General features: G+C 35.8%; 1 protein-coding gene across 1 annotated transcript in view; it reads left to right on the top strand.

Moving 5' to 3' along the window:
• TAF3 (TATA-box binding protein associated factor 3) overlaps positions 1–19,415 on the top strand; it is a 212,651-nt gene that overhangs the window by 180,941 nt on the left and 12,295 nt on the right. Inside the window, exon 5 of the mRNA XM_036760948.1 lies at positions 16,927–17,182. Within this exon, the coding sequence (XP_036616843.1) occupies positions 16,927–17,182 (256 nt within the window). The remainder of the gene's footprint in view (positions 1–16,926; positions 17,183–19,415) is intronic.

Below are 19,415 nucleotides of genomic sequence, written 5' to 3'. Positions count from 1 at the left end.
AACAAAGTGCAAGAGCCTACACCAAAAGCCTCCAAGAAAAAACATGAACTGGTCCCAGGCCATGGAAGAGCTCAAAAAGGATTTGGAAAAGCAAGTTAGAGAAGTAGAGGAAAAATTGGGAAGAGAAATGAGAAGGATGCAAGAAAACCATGAAAAACAAGCCAATGACTTGCTAAAGGAGACCCAAAAAAATACTGAAAAATACACTGAAGGAAACAACACCTTAAAAAATAGACTAACTCAAATGGCAAAAGAGCTCCAAAAAGCCAATGAGGAGAAGAATGCCTTGGAAGGCAGAATTAGCCAAATGGAAAAGGAGGTCCAACGGGCCACTGAAGAAAATAGTACCTTAAAAATTAGATTGGAGCAAGTGGAAACTAGTGACTTGATGAGAAATCAAGATATTATCAAACAGAACCAAAGGAATGAAAAAATGGAAGACAATGTGAAATATCTCCTTGGAAAAACCACTGACCTGGAAAATAGATCCAGGAGGGATGATTTAAAAATTATTGGACTACCTATATTATACTAAACATCTTCAGAGTTGTAAGTTGTTTCATCAAATTTTGCAATTATTCCTAACATTTTTCAGTTTATATGTATGATATTACAACAAAATAAATGATACAAAAGATGCAATATTTTTAGTAAGAAAATGTCAGGAAAACTAGGTTTAGGTTTTTGGGAGTGCTGTTAGTTCTTTTAGTGCTGTTAGTAAAAACAAGTGGAAAGATTATGATCAAGGCTTTTCCATTTTAGTTGTAAACAATTACAGCAGTTCTTGCATGGATGCCACATTAGAAGACTTGGGAAAATTTACTGGATTCCATTCTAATGCAATTAGAGCTAATTTTGTTCTTTAAATGAATAAAAGGTCACCTAGTAAATCTAGCTTATCTTTAGTCCAGGCTTCAATAAATTGTTTTATTTAATTTGTTGTATAAGATCTTATCCTTAATGGGTCTAAGTCTTATTAGTTCACTTAGGTTTTAAAATATTTATGACCACCTTTTTAGATATGATTTGAATGATAGTTAGAAAGTTTTTCTCTTCAGTGTTATCAAGGCACAGAATCACTAATTGAGTGACTATGGGAAAGTACTTAAGATTTGTTATCTAGAGGAAGCTGATGTAGACTTCCTGAATTTTAATGTCCTTTAACCTGTGATAGACAGATAATTCAGCTGTATTGCTGTGGCCTTTAGATTATTCTCTGGTTATTCCCCTCCTTCCCCTCCCTCCCAATAGATCCAACTACTCTCACTTTCAGTGTTTAAAAAGAATGCTTACCTATTGATGAAAACATTTAAGTGCTGTTCTTATTACTACAGCTGACATAGAAACTTTAAATTGTGTTCTTTCATTCCTGATAATACTTGATACTTACGAGATTAAGACTATTTCCAGAAAGGTTTTTGGAGCATTAGACAATTGATTGTTTTTCTCAAGGCATTTTGCTTATAAGGTAGATGCTTTGTGGCATTGTAGTATTTTTCCAGTTTTCTGTATTGGTCCTTTATTTCAATCACTCAATCCTGCAGAAGCACCTAGAAGGGAATTTCACAGCATTGGGTGAAATGAAAACTCAGAGTGTTTAGCTCGAACCCCATAAACTACCTGAACAACGTGTGAACGTGTGTGCGCGCGCGTGCGCCTGTGCCTGCCTGCCCATGCAACAAAGCTACATACTTTGAGTCTGGAGGAGAAAGGGTTGCTTTACTACAATCTCAGCTATTGAACTATGCTTTCAATTAGATGATCTTCATTCTAGAAGCTTATATAAATCTATAATAGTAACAAAATAAAGTAGATTTTGGTTAACTTAAAAGTAGCTCTTTGTGTTTACTAAGAAGAGGAATCGTGTAAGCTAACCTTTTGATCCCAAAATAAAGTGGGAGACGACTTAGAGGGGGGAGAGCTGTTCAATATGATTTCTTCCACTCCCTAACTCCCAGCTATAAATGTAATACTTAATTCCTTAAGTGATTTAAAGCACAACTAGCTAACTAAGGTAGTCTGCTTAAAGTGAAACAAGTAGAATAACCATATTTGGGAGTAATAAATAGTACAGTGGATCAGCGATCTCATCTGCTATTCAATCTAACAATGAAGGTCACACAATTTCCATGCCTGCCCATTTTGTGTGAATCTAGACCTTGTCCTCATGTAAATTTAGTAGGGGGAGAGTGTGAGGAAGTGTCTTTATTACATGCTAGGAATCATCTTGGAATTCTATTGACATTGCAAAAATACCAATGGAATATTCATTGGTTATCTTACTTTTTTATGTATGTCTTTATTGATGTCTTCTGTTTCTTAGATCATCATAGCTATCCCCAGTATCTTCCTTCTCCCTCCCAGAGAGTCACCCCATGTGACAAATAAATTTTAAAGAGTAGAAAAAAAGGTCAGCACAACTGATTAATATGTCTTAAAAAGTCCAGAAACATGTACATTGTGTATGTACCATCTGTGGACTTTCTACCTGCACAAAGGAGTAGGTTGGAGATGTCCTCTCATATGTCTTCATTTGAGTCCTACTTGATCTTTATAATTTTGTCACATTCATTTTTTGGTGTGGTTATTCTTTCCATTTACATTGTTGTAATTATTATGTATAATATTGTTTTCTTGACTTTGCTTACTTCACTCTGCATCAGTTTATGTAGATCTTTTCATGCTTCTTTCTATTCATCACATACATCATTTCTTACAGCACAGTAATATTCTATTACATTCATGTACCATAATTTGTTTAACGATTCTCCAGTTCAGGGAAATCTACTTTGTTTCCAATTCTTTGCTATCACAAAAAGTGCTGTTATAAATATTTTGGTGTCGTACTTAACAGTGGCTTCGTTAGAGTATAAGCCCAGTAATAGAGTCTCTGATTCAAAAGGTATAGACATTTTAGTTACTTTATTTGCATAATTCCAAATTGTTTTTAAAAATGTTTATGACATTTTGCAGCTCCACCAACAATGTATTAGTATGCCTGTCTTTCTACACCCCCTCCAAAATTGACTCTTGATGTTTTTTTTTCATCTTTTCAACTTATCTCTTACTTTCACTGCTTGACTGACCTGTCTTTTTCAAGTCAACCGGCAAACAGTTATTAAGTATCTATTGTGTGCCAGATACTCTGCAAGAGATTATAGATACAAGGACAATAATGAAATAGTTTCTGTTTTCAGGGAGCTTATGTTGTGTAGGGAAAGACAATATCAATAGACACATATAAGTAAGTTAGTACAAGGTAATTTAAAGAGGGAGACATTAGCAGCTGGGAGACCAGAAAAGTCCTCATATAGGAGGTGGTGTAAGAGCTAATTTTGGAGAAGAAAAACCCAGAGGCAGGCAGTGCAAATGCATGCAGATGAGGGGTGGAGTATTGTGTATGCAGAGGAACAAGAGGGCCAAATTGATGGAACCCAAGGATGCAAGAAGGGAGGGAGAGGGGTGTGGAGTTATGCAATAAGCCTAGAAAGCTTGTGGAGCTAGGTTTTAAAGGTCTTTAAATGCCAAATATAGAAGTTTACATTTGATCCTAAAGGCAATAGGAGCCACTGGAATTTATTCAGAAGGGGAATGGCATTGTTAGAGCTGGATTTAGGAATGTCACGTAGGCCTAATGTGGAAGATGGAAGAGATTTCAAGTAGCAAGACCTATCAGGAGTCTACTGCAGTAGGTCCAAGAGAGGTGATGAAGGCCTGAACTAGAGCTGGGAGAGGTGCTGGGGAAGTAGAATTGATGGGACTTGGCAACTGATTCAGTAAGTAGATAGTCTTTTTCAATCATATGTTTCTTTGTTGACATTCTTTATTACTGCTTCTCCTTTATGTTTCCTTGTTTATAATGTGTTGCAGCCTGTAGGCATAAAAGTGAATAAGAATGAAATATATTTCCAGCTTAGGGTTATATTGTAAGTGATGTTCGAAGTTAAGTGGTCTATAGCTTGTAGCACATGACATGGCAAAATGTAGGTTCTTTATAATGAAAAATGTGTCATATAGGCCAGTTTGTGATGCCAAATTACTACAGTTAGAATAAAAATTTAGTGAGTGACCATTCCTATTCTCCCTCACAACTTCTCCCTGCCCCTCATTTGGACAATTTTAAAACTGAAACACTTAAAATGATTGTTCCTTTTGTTTGAATAGTGAAAGAATGTTTTAATAACCGGTTATTTGATGAGGTTATAACCATGGTCCAGCCACCAATACCAGTTCTTGTCCATGTAGGTAGGTGTAACAGAGATATTAATCATATTTGCTTTCTATGAGAAAAAGGAACAGAGGTGGTCACTGTGGACTATAATAGCTACAGAGATGCAGATGTTTCAGTCAGCTAAGTGCCTACTATGTGTCAGGCACTGTACTAAATTTTGGCAGTGTATAGAAAGGCAAAAGATAACTGAATTGGAGATCATCAACAGAGTGAAGGCATTAGAATTAAGAGGTAGCAGGAAAGGCTTTCTGTAGAATGTGAGATTTTAGCTGGGACTTGCAGGAAGCCATAGTCCTCCCAGTCACCCAGGTTTGGTGACCTCTTTGACTCTTGTTTGTACTTGCTCCAGGTAACCAATGTGTTGTCAAGTATTGTCGTTTCTTTCTTCACATCTCATATACATCTCTTCTTTCCACTGAGCCACCACCCTGGTGTTAGGCCTTCATGACCCCACTCACAGATATGTCAGTAACCTTCTGACTAGTTTCCCTGCCTCAAATCTTATCCCACTCTTAATACATCCTCCACTCAGCTGCCCCAGCAGTCTTCTAAAGTCCAGTCCCCCACCCCACTCCACCCCACCCCCAAAACTCCAGTGTTTCTCTTACCTCTAAGATCAAATACAGACTCTTGTTTGACGTTTAAAACCCTTCCCAACTTGACTGCTTCCTGTTTGTCTAGACTTCTTACTTTACTCCCTTCCCATTATTCCCTAGTACAACACTTGCCTTGTAGCTGCTTCTCACATGACTGTATTTCACAGCTCCATGTTTTTTCACTGCTTCTCCTGTGTTTCCCCTCCTCCCCTCTACTTCATAGCTTCCCTAATTTCTTTCAAGTCTCAGCTCAAATCCTGCTTTCAGAAAGAGGTCTTTTCCTGTCCCCCTCACTCTTAGTGCCTTCCTTACACTATTACTCTCCATTTACATGGTATATATAGCTCTGGAGGAGAGAATGACTCTGGTGACTTTGTATAGCCCTGCTGGGAGCAGCTAGGTGGCACAGTGGATGGAGCACCAGCCCTGGAGTCAGGAGGACCTAAGTTCAAATTCAGCCTCAGACATTTGACAATTACTAACTATGTGATCCTGGACAAGTCACTTAACCCTGATTGCCTGGGGTGGGGGGAAGACATCACCTTCCTGATGTCTTTGGTCCTCTTTGAGAATGAAGGACAAATAGCAACAATCTTCTATGTACATAATTGTTTACATGTCAGAAATTAGAATGTGAACCCCCTCGAGGTCTTTCTTTATATATTCAATACTTAGCACAGTGCCTGACAAGTAATAAACACTAAATAAATGCTTGTTGTCTGACTAATTCAAGTTAATTAGGTTCTACCTGCTGGATTTAGCTTTTTTCTTCTCAGACTAACTAACCTATCGTATTCTTCTCAAAGATTTTCTCAGATCTAAAATTCCCAAGAATTTTCCCTTATCTCAGATGTTCTTTAAGAAAACAAACAACTTTTCTTTTGGTGTTCTGTAATAGCCATTGATAGCAAATAAATAGTTATTTTCCTCCTTGTTTATATGGAGTATTGTGGCACATTTACCTGAAAAAGGGACTTGGTGAAAATTACAGCCCACCTGAAATGTTTTTTGAAACTTTTTTTAAGGTAATATAGTTGTATTTGTTACTGGCAAGTTAGGATTGTTACATAAACAGTTTTTGTTCAGTAATTTGGATTTTTCATATCCCATTTAGAAGGTGATTTTAATCATAACTCTTACTATCATGCTGAATCCTGCACTTAGACGTTTAATTTTAGATGAATGCCTGGATAAAAACTTGTCACCACAGTTTAAATATTGTATATATTGCCTATTTTTAGTTATTTCATAAATTGACTAGTCTGTATCTAATATCAGACTCTGTTTGAAATATGTTTATTAAAGTGTCAGGTTTCCTGCTTTCTTTAACAGGGAATAGCTTGGTATATTACAAATAAGCAAAGGACCATAGCTTAACTTTGACTCATATTGGACTCTGATAAGACTTTTATTAAATTGCTTTACATTTCTTTTTAGGTACTTTGTAGTACTGTGAAACACAATTAAGACCTGTGTGGATGAATGGAATTTTTGATCAAATGTAGTTTGGAAGGCATTTAAATAGATCCCTTTAATTTTGATCAGTTTGAAAACCTACTTCATGCCATTAAGAATGGGAATGTCTGCTGTGCTCCATGCACCAGGTATATAAAAACAAAAACAGCTCCTGCTATTCCAAGCAGCACATACTCTGTGGGAAGATAGATGTGCACATATAAGCATATACAAAATAAATACATGATAATCAGAAGTATGCTAAGTGTTTAACAACCAACCCTCTAGAAAAAAAAGTATGTAAGTTTAATCTGTATTAACATTTTCTCAAATCTAGACAATCAACAAAACATTAAATCAAACTCTGATTTGTAGCATTTGCTTATTACCCAGGTACAAATGCTCACACTGAAATTTAACAATTAACTCTAGCAAGCTGATTCAAGATGGCTTCAACACACCCCTGAAGGTGGTTTGAGGAATTAGGCAACTAACAGCTAGGAGGACCGGGAACGGCTTCATGTGGGAGGTGGTATTTGAAATGAGCTTTGAAGGAAGCTACAGATTCTAAGAGGTAGAGATGAATAAGGAATGCATTTTGATGTCACATGTGAGGATCTGCAGTAAGGCCAGTTTGGCTGGACTGGAGAGAGGGTGAAGGGCAGTAATGTGTACTAAGCCTGGAAAGAGTGAAGCTTTGTTGGCTTTGTTTGAATGAGTTTTTTTGTTGTTGTTGTTACAAGCAAGGGTTTGGTGTGGGGGAAAGTTAAGGGTAAGTAACTAGTGTAAAAAGAATTTTGTTGTTCAGTTGTGTCCAACTCTTCATGACCTCATTTGGAGTATTCTTGGCAAAGAGGCTGAAGTGGTTACCATTTGCTTCTCCACCTCGTTACAGGTGAGGAAACTGAGGCAAACAAGGTTAAGTGACTTGCCCTCAGGGTCACATGGCTAGTAAGTATCTGAGGCCAGATTTGAACTTGGGAAGATGAGGCTTCCTGACTCCAGGCCCCCCACTCTATCCACTATGATACCTAGCTGCTCTAAAGAACATTTGTTGTTCAGTTGTATCTGATTCTTCATGACCCCATTTAGTGTTTTCTTGGCAGAGATACTGGAATGGTTTTCCATTTCCTTCTCCAATTCATTTTGCAGATGAAGAAACTACCCCTCTCCCCTTTTCAGCTTCCTTTTGAGTGTTTTCTTCCCTTGTTAGGTTGTAAAGCTCCTTGAAGGCACTGACTGCCTTTCTTTTTCTTTTTTTAAAAATGTGTCTCTAGGACTTAGCACAGTACCTGGAACTTAGTAAGTGTTTAATAAATGTGTTGTGCATGGAATTGCATTGTATTGGAAAGAATGTAATATCTAATTTTTTGTATTCTTAGGGCAGGGCTTCTTAACCTGGGACCTAAAGACTTTTATTTAGTAATTTTATATTAAAAATAGTGCAGCAAAATAATAATTAATAGCCTTATTCCTCATAGGTGCTTAGTAAATGTTGAATACAGATGTTGTTGAACTTCCACTTTTATTAGCAGTCTCCCGTGTTTTGTCTTGATCCAGTCTGGAGATGTAAAAAAAAAAACACTCATATAATGAATTACCTCAGAAATGTAACCCTTTTAAGGAGTTTTATAATTTGAATATTTGACTTTGTTGAAATCAGAAATTCAATTTTAGCTCTTTTGTACCTTGCTAGTGAAATTTTGGGAAAAGACTTAATTCCTTCAGATTTTCATCTTTTCAAGGTAAGTTTGACCCTACTTTATCCAGTTGATTTCATTTTTCAAGTAGACCACGTCTATACTAGATATTAAACATTCATCCAACATTTATTTCAATCTATCACAGCCCAAGTATAGAGTTAATTATTAGCCAAAATGACCTAAGAGAAATATTTTTTGGTAGTTTTAGAAAAATGACCTTTTACCCCTTGGGCAACAGTGATAGCAAAAAAGGTTGTTCAGAGGGGAAATTGTCAGCCTAGAGTATTTAAAAGAGAGTACTCAATTAAAAAAAAAGAACAGGCATTTCTGTCACAAAATTGAGAGGACTGACTTGAAAATTAAGAGGCAGTGTGGTACAGTGAAAAGAGTGCTGGACTGGTTATTAAAGTTATTAAAGACCTAGGTTTGATTCCCACATCCAGTATTTATGTGACTTTCAGCAAGCATCTTAACTTTCTGTGCTTCATTTTTTTAAAGGAGAGTGGAATACTCAAACTCTAGGCTACTGAGCCTGGCTTTGATTTCTAACAGAATCATAGGACATATTTTAACCAGGATGGTTATTTTAAAAAAACAAAGAGTAATCACAAAAACAAGTGGCTTTATCAAGAGCTTGTCATAGTAGACCAACCTCATTTACTTTTTGACAGGATTATTGTACTGTTAGGTCAGGGGAATGCTTTAGATAATTTTGTTTAGATTTTAACAAAACTTTTTACAAACTCTTTTGTGCTATTCCTGTTTAAAAAACTAAGAGATGTGGGCTAGTCTAATAGCTCAGGTAAGTCAATTCAGAACTGGCTAAATAGTCCAAGCCAAAGAGTTTCATTCCAAGTCAGCTTGGAAAATCCCTAGTGGAATATTCTAAAAATCTGTTCTTGATACTGTGCTATTTAACATTTTTATCAGTGACCTATAGAACAGCATAAATGGCATGATTATCAGATTTGTAGATGATATAAAGCTCGGGAGAATTTAGTAACAGTCAAGATTCAAACATATCTTCACAGGCTAGAAATTTTGGCCTGAATCTAATAAGATAAATTTAATTGAGATATTAATGTAAAGCCCATGGGCAGGTAGGTGGCACAGTAAATAGAGTTTGAGGCCTGGAGTCAGGAAGACCTGAGTTCAAATTTTATTTCAAGTACTAATTGTGTGACCCTAGGCAAGTCACTTAACCCTTGTTTGCTTTACTTTCCGCATCTGTAAAATGAACTGGAGAAGGAAATGGCATACCACTCCAGTAGCTTTGCCAAGAACTCCGGAAGAGGTCGCAAAGAGTCAGACACTACTGAAATGACTGAACAGCAACAATGTAAAGCCTTGGTTCAAAAAAAGAAATTCACAAATAAAAGTATAAGAAGGGAAAGGCAGAGCTAGACAGTAGTCAGGAGCATTGCCAAAGAATTAACCCCAAAATCCTCACCCACCTTTAATTCTGTGAAATATTAGAATGACTCGAAACTTTGTAGAACTGCAGATTCTCTTAAAATCTATATGTGAATTAGTTACATTATAAATAATTTTTTAAAAATGAGAATTTTATATGCCTTTTAAACAGTAATCAATATATTTTAAATCTTATTTATTACTTATTTTATAACTGTAACAGTGCCATAATTTTAATGTTTGTGTATAAATATATGTGTGTATGTATATATTTACATACATATGTGTATATCTAAATACATATATGCACATATACATTCCTAAGAACTCAGAATATATTTCTGCTAATGTGCATTGGTGTAAAGAGTTAACTCCCCAGGTTGCTTCCCATACCACATATGGTACTAACTTGTTGCTTAGAGCACTGAGAGGTAACTCAGCCAGGGTCACGCAGCCAATGTCTTTATCTATTGTGCCACACTGCCTCTTGTATATATTTTGTATTTATTTACATGTGTACACATTTTCCTAGAGAGAATATAAGTGCCTTGAAAGCAGGATTATCTTGTTTTTCTTTGTATCCCCAGGACCTAGCCTAGGGTTTAGCACATTGTAGACATTTAATAAATGTTTGTTTGCTTGATTAATTCATACAGGCTAGGTCAGGGGTGGGGAACCTGCAGCTTCGAGGCCACATGTGGCCTTCTAGATCTTGGGTAAGGCCTTTTGACTGAGTCTGTTTTACAGAACAAATGTTTTTATTAAGAGTATTTGTTGTGTGAAGTTTGGATTCAGCACTTGAGGAGCTAGAAGGCCACATGTGGCCTCAGCCACAGGTTCCCTACCTCTGCCTAGGTAATTTGCCCTAAATCATATAGTTGATAGAGCCATATTTGAAATCCATGTCTTCTACTCCAAGACCATTGTTTTTTCTACTACAACACCCTACCTCTAAGTGTTACCAAGAGAACTATGTACTTTAACAAACAAATACTATACCTTCGACATCATGATTCACAGTCCTGGATAGCCTAGAATGTCTTGAGTTATCCCAGGGATATTAATGATGTTTTTAAAAAGTATATTCCATGACACATTCTTTGGGGAAAAGGAGAAAAGATCTCATTAAACAAACAATAAGATATCACAACTCCCAAATGGTCAAAATTCACTTGTCTTAACTACTGCCATGTGCGTATTCAGAAATTCATTTGTTGGGTCATTGATGCTACATCTTTTGACTCAATTAATTGTATGGCTACAATATTTCCAACTTTTAGGTCAGAAAATAGTCTGCTTATGTTCTCATAGTCACAAAAAGAAACTCATTGACGTTCAAGGTACATTTATTAACTCTTCCTGTGAAAGTATACTGTTGTACTCAGCAGGCCTACATTAAGAAAGGGGGGTTGAAAAAGGAAAGTGCAGAGATTAGAGAAAACTAGAGAACTAGGATCAGGTGAGCAGAACAAATAAAGAAAATATAGGTGGTGGTGCCTTTTGGGCAAAAATGTTACATTTCTCCCTCTCTCCTCCCCTCCCATAGCATAATCCCTGTATAAATCTATAAAACTGAACCTACGTTTCCTTATACTATGCTTATCTGTGCGTACATGTTATATCTTCCTCTCCTTCGTCATCGAACGTAAGTTCTTTAAAGGTAGGAACCAGTTTTTCTTTTTACTTCCTAGTAACCTAGCACAGTAACTTATACAAAATAGTCTTTCTTTAAATGTTTATTAAATTGCATATTAAATTTCAGCCCCATTTTTACATCAAGGTAGATAGGATATTATGTTCTAAGTGTTCTTAGTCCAAAGAAATCATCACACTTGGATAAGGACACATTCCTTATTTCCAGGAAGAATAACCATACAGTGGAAAGCTGGCTTCTGAGGGTCAGATTCTCTCCCATCCCAGATGGATGATAGAACTTGCTCATTTCTATCCTTTGCCATACAACTTTTCATGTGCATGGATAATTGAGAGTTGGTTTTTTATTAGTGTATTCTTTTTCTACATTACTAAATATATCTTTTGAAGGGTCCTATAAACAAAACTTAATGGCAGTAACTAAACAAAACTACTTTTTTGTGTTGTCTATATGGTTTTTATATATAATGAATGTGATTTTACTGTTATCTTTTGTAAAGTAATAGTAGATTATTTAGTCATAAAAGGATAAACTGGTTTTTGCTTCAAATCTTGCTATTGACATTTAGCTATTGCTATTTCTTACTTGACTAATATAGGAACGATGCTAAAAATTACTTTATTCTGAAAATCACCAGGGAATTGCTTTAATGTACTACTATATAGTGGCCTTGTAATTGGGAATCCGTTTTATATTAAAGAATATTTTTTCTCATTTTAATGAAAGTTTTGCCATCTAAGTAGGTAAATTTTAATTACTTAGTTTTTCGATTCAATCTATACTTACAGACATGATGTGTTTCTAGTGTTTTGTGCTATGATCTATCACTTTACTAAAGGAAACATCTGATAATTTCCCTTCTTGTTTAAAAAAGGAAATGTTAAATTAACAAATTGTTGTTGAACTCAATACAAAGGCCCAAAAGAATTAATCAGTGCTGTTCATAGTCATATAATTAAAGCTCTTCTTTCCAAAATACTTTACCTCTGTGACTTCTTTGGTGAGCATCTAGTAATTTTAAAACTTGAGATTTCTTATCATTAACAGTGTAATTCATGGTGACTTATGCATGACTTTGCATTATGCTTTATGTTGAGTCTATCTTTAACATAATGTCACATGAACATTTAGATGTCTACTCACCACTTTTAAATGTCATAATTATACCTTATGAGTACACATTCTAGAAGGTGAATTTAAATTTATTCATTCAGTAAACATTTATATAGATTCTGAGGTAGACTGAAGAATAGCTAGATAGAAAAAGATGTAGATAGAAATATAAATGTTCTAAGGTACAGAAGACAACTTATTATTTGACCACAAGGAATTTAACAGTCAAATTAGAAAGATAAAACATGTTTTCATGTAACACTACAAAATTATATATACTTAATATATAAACACAGACATGGTAATATAATATAAACTAGTTATACAAATAAGGACTTTTTAAAAATAAGTGAATGATAAAATTGTAAGAGTTCATAAGATCACAAGTATAGAGGTGAAATTTAGTCAGTCACCAAAAATTAAGTGCTTACTATGTGCCTAGCATTATGCTAAGTGCTAGGGATATGAAGAAAGCCCAAAATAGTCCCTACCTTCAAGGAGCAGATGTTGTAATGATGTCATTTAAGTAACTAGGTTGTAACAAGTGTATTGTAATAACTAATAACAAGTTATATAGAGAGTAAATGGAAGGTAATATCAGAACAGAAGAGATTTCAGGGGCAATCTGGTTTTTTTTATGGTTGAGGTAGCTGAGGCCCAGGAAGATCAAGCATTTATTAATTGTTAGTAATATCTTCATGGAAGGATCTGAAGCTGCACCAATGTATCACACATAATTCCCTGTTGCTCCTCACACCTCCATCTCTGTTTTCTGGCCCCAATATCTGTAATGACATTGGCTTGCTTAGCAAAAAACCAGCCTGGTCTAAGACATTACTTTTTCAAGAATCATGCATGATTTTGGAAATCTGAAATAACTTGTGTTGAAAAATAGAATAAAATACTAAAATTTATTTTTAATTTAATCAGATAGTGCTAATATAACTGTGTTAATCAAAGAATGTCTGATATTACTGTATTAGGTGAGAATGTGGATGGTTGTAGTGGGTTCAATCTGACTCAAGCTAATTCTTCTGGTAGTTTAGGTCAGATATTAGAAGGAAAAGAGACACTGTAGGTCAGTCAAAAGTTACCTAAAGGAAGTTGAAAACAAAGGAAAACATGAGAGGAAGATGGTGTCAGAGAAGAGCTCAGATGGAAGAGGTCAGAGAATTCCAGGCTCCAAATTTCCTCCACCAGCAAGACAGAATATCACTTCCAAGTGGCAAAAATAAACAAAAGTAGGGGTAAAGTAGTTGTCCTCCTAAGACAATTTCAGAGAACCTCAGGAAAAACTCCTCCTCGGGGTGAAGGTTTGGCCCAGTTGAAGTGCAAATACCTCCAAGCTGACTCCCCTGAATCAACAAACAACAAGGCTGGGTGGGAAGTAGCCTCAATCTCCGGAGCTTGCACCTCAGGTCAGTGTTGAGGTATGGGGGTAGGACAGTGTCGGGGTCTGATGGCTGAGGAGGGGAAAATTGAAAGAACCTTTGTTGTTTCTGAACTCCAGCACAGGTATGCTGACTATATATGGTCCCAGGCCGTGTCAGTGGCTGTGGGTGAGGAGTGAGCACACACCTGGTGGGGCAGGGACCCTTCTGACTGTGTGCATTTGCAGGAGAGTGGAGTCCCTGATTTCAGTTCCAGGGCAGAAGGGAGAGCTGAAGGTTACAGCCTCAGGAGGGAACAAGAGCATTTGCAGAACAGTGTGGCTTAGGGGTGGAGAAGAGTGCCCAAAATTGGGCCCCCAGACAGAGAGCAGAAAATAATATTAAGAAGGACCTGAGACCTAGGATACAATTACTCATACTTCAGGACTAGAACCTGATTAAAATAATAAGCTGCTAAAAATAAAACAAAATAAAAATAAAAATGAGTAAGCAAAGGAGAAAGAACCCAACCAGAGATAGCTACTAATAGAGAAGGTCTAGGTTCATATTCAGAGGAAGATAGTGAAGTTAAAAAAAAAAAGCCACTCCTACCTCAAAGAGAAACATCAAATGGTCACAAACCCAAAGTTAAGTTCTTGGAAGAACTTAAAGAGGACTTCAAATGTCAAATAAGAGAGCTTGAAGAAAAATTAGGGGAAAAAATAAGAGCAATCCAAGAAAATGAAGAAAATTATTAAAAGAAAGTCATCCAATTAGAGGAAGAGATCCAAGAAATTAAGGAAGAAATAACTCTTTGAAAACTCGAGTTGGGCAAGGGGAAGTGAATGACTTTATAAGATACCAAGAAATAATAAAACAAAATCAATAGAATAAAAAAAAAGAAGAGAATATGAAACATCTCATTAGAAAAACAACTGATCTAGAGAACAAATGGAGGAGAGACAACATAAGATTTGTTGGACTACCTGAAAATTACAATAAAAAAAAACCCTTGATACAATATTATAAGAAATTGTTAAGGAAAATTGCCCTGAAGTTCTAGAACAAGAGGCTAAAGTAGAAACAGAAAAAAAAAAATCCACCAATCACCATCTGAAACAGATCTTCAGATGAAAACCTACAGGAATTCCATAGCCAAGTTTCAAAGCTCCCAAGTTAAGGAAAAAGTTTTACAAGCAACAAGAAAAAAAAAAAACTCAAATACTGTGGAGTTACAGTCAGCTTCCACACTAAAAGCTGTAGATCTTAGAACATTGAAGAGCAAAAGAGCTGGAATTGCAACCAAAAATAACTTACACAGCAAAGTTGAGTATAATCCTGAAACCCCCCACCCCCAATGGACATTTAACAAACTAAAAGACTTTCAGGTATTGGTGACAGAAAGACCAGAACTCAATGGAAAATTTGACATAAGATACAGGAGAAATATAAAGTATAACATTAAAGACCAAGTATAAGGGACTCAATAAGGTCAAATTGTTTACTTCTTTATGTGAAAATGTTAAAAGAGTTCTTCAGACTGTCATTTTTACTTGGATAGTATGATGGGTATTTCTAAAAAACAAAATGGGATAGGAAAAGGTAAAGAAGAGTAATTATCTCATACAAATAAAGCATGAAAGGAAGAACTGATACAGAGGAAAGAGGTAGGGGTAGAAGTACTGGAACATTACTCTCACTGGATCTGGGTTAAAGGGAGAATAACATATACATCTAGAAGCACATAAAAGTCTTCAAAATTTATAAAGAAATAAGAGGGTAGGGAGATAGGATAAGGGAGGGACTCTTAAAGGGGTGGGGAGAATAAGGAATTGATGAGTAAGGGGAAAAGATAAGGAAGGGATTCTTTAAAAGGGCATGGATTAGGGGGGTTGTGGTTAGAAGTAAACTAGAAAAATAAGTTGGAGGGAAATACACAAATAGTAATTATATCTTTGAATGGGATGTATTCAAAGTGCAGTGGAAAGTGCAGTGATGTGCTCAGTTGGGGAATGGCTAAACAAGTTGTGGTACATGAGTGATAGAATACTACTACGCTATGGGAAATTATGAGCTCAGTGATCTTAGAAAAACATGGAAAGACTTGTATGAAATAATGAAGAGCAAAATGAGCAGCACCAAGAGAACATTGTATATATTTACGGCAATATTGTTTTAAGAACAACTTTGAGTGAATAAATCATTTTGACTATTATAAATAGCCAAATTAACTACAAGGACCTATGAAGGAAAATGCTCTCTGCATCCAGAGAAAGAACTGATATATGGTTTTACACACACACACACACACACACACACACACACACACGTACGTGTCTAATGGTAGCCATCTCTAGGGAGGGAGATAAAAGAAAGTTACATGATAACTATATTTAAAAGGAAAAGCAAGTTGTATATAATAGATTTGCAGTTTCATGTGCAATCCTCTTTTTTTCTATTCTGCTTTGTTATAGAAATGCTTGTTTTATTAAGTTCAGAATATTTTTTAAAAGGAAGTTTATTTAGCTATAGCTAAAAAGGATACTTAAGGATCAGGCTCTTGCTTGGGTAAAGGAGGCTATTTTTAGTCCTACAAGGAAAGCACGTCTGGTCAGCAGGCCAAGGAATGGTGGCTTGGGGTGGGTTGTGTTAGCTTATATGTTCTTGGAACATTCTACAAATGTAAAGTTCTGGGACTCCATGGATTCCATGTCCCTTAAATGCTCAGGAAGCCAAATCATAGAAACTTGGCTTGAACCATAGTCCTCTGGGCCAATCAATCTTGGGGACAACTTCCTAGCCTTTTAGAGAAAGAAGTAGCTTAACCTCTAGGGGACTGAGGGCTTTGAGGAAGAACCCTGGTAGACATTGATTCTGTTATAATGTGCTATTTTGAAGAATAATAAAAAATAATCTTGGTTAGATGGTAAGAACAACTAATGTAGGCCTTTGAATTTAAGGCTTTTCTTCCCCTCTCTAAATCAAAAATAAAGAAGACTTTTGTTAAAAGATGAGTAAAATGAATTAGCTATATTATTTATGTCATGCCAGAACATATATTTTCCTCACTTCCATCTCTTATAATCCTTATTGCTTTTCAAGGCCCAGTTTAGGTACCATCTCCTATTTGAGGTGGTGATTGATTCCTCCAGGTGTCATTGCTCTCTACCTCTTGAAATTCTTTGTATTGACTTATCTTTTTTTATATATTATATCCCGCCAGTGAAACATAAACTTTTTGATGGCAAAAACTGTTGTTTTGATCTTTGTATTACTAACATGTAGCATACAGTCCCTTGAACATTGTAGGTACTTAATAAATGTTTGTTGAATTTAATATATTCAGTTTTATTCTTACATATAAGTTAATTTTCTTCCTTTATGTTAACAGTGTCATCAGCAAGGTGGTTCCAGCACCAGAGGCTAAACCACCTCCCTCTGTTACTAGACCCAAATCACCACCACCTGCACCATCTCCAGCACCTGCACCTGTTCACATGACTCCCCCTCCAGTTCCTGTACCACCTCCTCCACAAGCCTCTGTATCACCTGCTATGATTCCTCCACCTTCTCCTGCGATCGTGGCACCAGGAGGCTCCAAAGCTCCTGTTCGTAGTGTTGTGACAGAAACAGTCAGTAACTATGTGGTATGTAACATTTGCTTTTTTTTTTAATTCTTTTAAATTTTATTTACAATTTTATATACTCTTCTTCCCTCACCCCTACCCATTGAGAAGACAAGAAAAACAAAACTTGTTACAAATTTGCATAGTCAAGCAAAACAAATTCCCAAATTAGCCATGTCCAAAACACATACATATGCATATAGATATATGTACATATACATTTCAGTCTGCACTCTGAGTCCTTTCTTTCTGAAGGTCAATAGATAACGTGTTTCATTATGAGTCCTTTAGAATTGTAGTTGATCATTGTTTTGATGAGAGTTCCTATGTCTTCCAGAGTTAATTTTCTTAATAATAATTATGTTATTGTATAAATTGTTCTCCTGATGCTGCTCTCACTTTGTAAGAGTTTATAAAAGTCTTCCCAGGCTTTTCTGAAACCATCCCCTCCATCATTTCTTATAGCACAATAGAATTCCATCACCTTCAAATAATAATTTGTTCAGCCATTCTACAATTAATGAACACTCCCCCAGTTTCCAATTCCTTACCACCATGAAAAGAGCTTCTATAAATATTTTTGTATAGACGAATCTTTTTCCTTTTTTGATCTCTTTAGGATTAGACCTAGTAGAGATATTACTGAGTCATAGGGATACATAGAATAAAAGAAAACCAAAAAGGAAGCAAAAAAAAAAAAAGCTACTCAGCTTTGAAAACAATGTGTAGTATTTATTATATAGGTTTTCTCAAAATGGAAATATTTTATATTGAATCCTCTTTTTCTGGTCTGCTATGTACATGGCAATGTTTTTTTTTCTTTTTCTCATTCTGTATTTAAGTTTAAAATTCTTTAAAATTTATGAAAAAAAGAAAAGGAAGGAATTATCAAGAAAAGCTGTCTCAGTATCCTTGAACCAGAGGGTAAAATAGACATTAAAAGAATCCACCAATCACCCCTGAAGGAGATCCCAAAATAAAAACTCCCAGGAATATAATAGCCAAATTCCAGAGCTCCCTGGTCAAAGAGAAAATACTTCAAGTAGCCAGAAATCAACCGTTCAAATACCATGAAACCAGTCAGTATCACACAAAATTTAGTGGCTACCATGTTAAAAGAGAAGAGGGCTTGGAATATGAAGGCAAAAGAGCTGGGATTACAACCAACAATAACCTACCAAGCAAAACTAAGTATAACCCTTCAAGGGTAAAAATAGACATTTAATGAAATAGAGTACTTCTGATGAAAAGATAAGAGCAAAATAGAAAACCTGACTTTCAAATACAGGACTTGAGAAGCATAAAAGAGTAAACATGAAAGAGAAATCATAAGGGACTCATTAAGGTTAAACCATTTGCCTTTCTATATGGGGAGATGGTATATGTATCTAAAATACATGTTCTAAGACATCTAAAATAAAATTCTGAGAAGTTTATCATTATTAGGGCAGTTAGAAGAATTCTACAAAGAGGGTGCAGAAGCAAAGTCAATTATGTTGGAATGATATATAGGTGAAGAAGAGGGGTGCCCTAGGAGAAGAAGGAAGGAAGAGGAAGAATCGGGAAATTATCTCACATAAAAGAGGCCAGGAAGAGCTTTTATAGTGGAGGGGAAAATGGGAGGGGGGAGGTGGGCAATGCTTGAACCTCACATCTAAATTGGTTCAGAAAGAAATACATATATGTGTGTGTGTGTGTGTGTGTGTGTGTATACATACACACACTCAATTGGTAATAGAAATCTATCTTATCCAACAGGTAAGTAGGAGGGGAAAGGGATAAGAGAAAAGGAGTGGGGTAATAAAAGGAAGGGCAAATAAAAGAAGGAAGTGGTCAGAAGTAAAACAGACTTTAGGGAGAGGATAAAAAGAGAGAAAAGGATAAACAGGAGAAAATAGGATGGCAGGAAATGCACAGTTAGCAATCATAATGATGAATGTGAATGGGATGTATTCACTCATAAAATGGAAATGGATAGCAAAATAGATTAGAAAACAGAATCCAACATTATATTATTTACAAAAAAACTCACATGAAAGAGATACATACAGAGGGGCTGGCACGGAATCTATTATGCTTCAGCTGAAATAAAAAAGGCAAGGATAGCAATCATGATTTCAAATAAAGCAAAAGCTAAAATAGACCTAATTAAAAGGGATAAGCAAGGAAACTACATCTTGCTAAAAGGAACCATAGACGATGAAATAATATCAGTATTAAACATATATAACAAATAGCATAGCACCCAGATTCT

This window comes from Trichosurus vulpecula, chromosome 5, assembly GCF_011100635.1.
Source record: "Trichosurus vulpecula isolate mTriVul1 chromosome 5, mTriVul1.pri, whole genome shotgun sequence".
NCBI classification, from domain to species: Eukaryota; Metazoa; Chordata; class Mammalia; order Diprotodontia; family Phalangeridae; genus Trichosurus; species Trichosurus vulpecula.
Note: the sequence above shows the minus strand (reverse complement) of the source record. Positions and strands in the feature narration are given on the sequence as shown.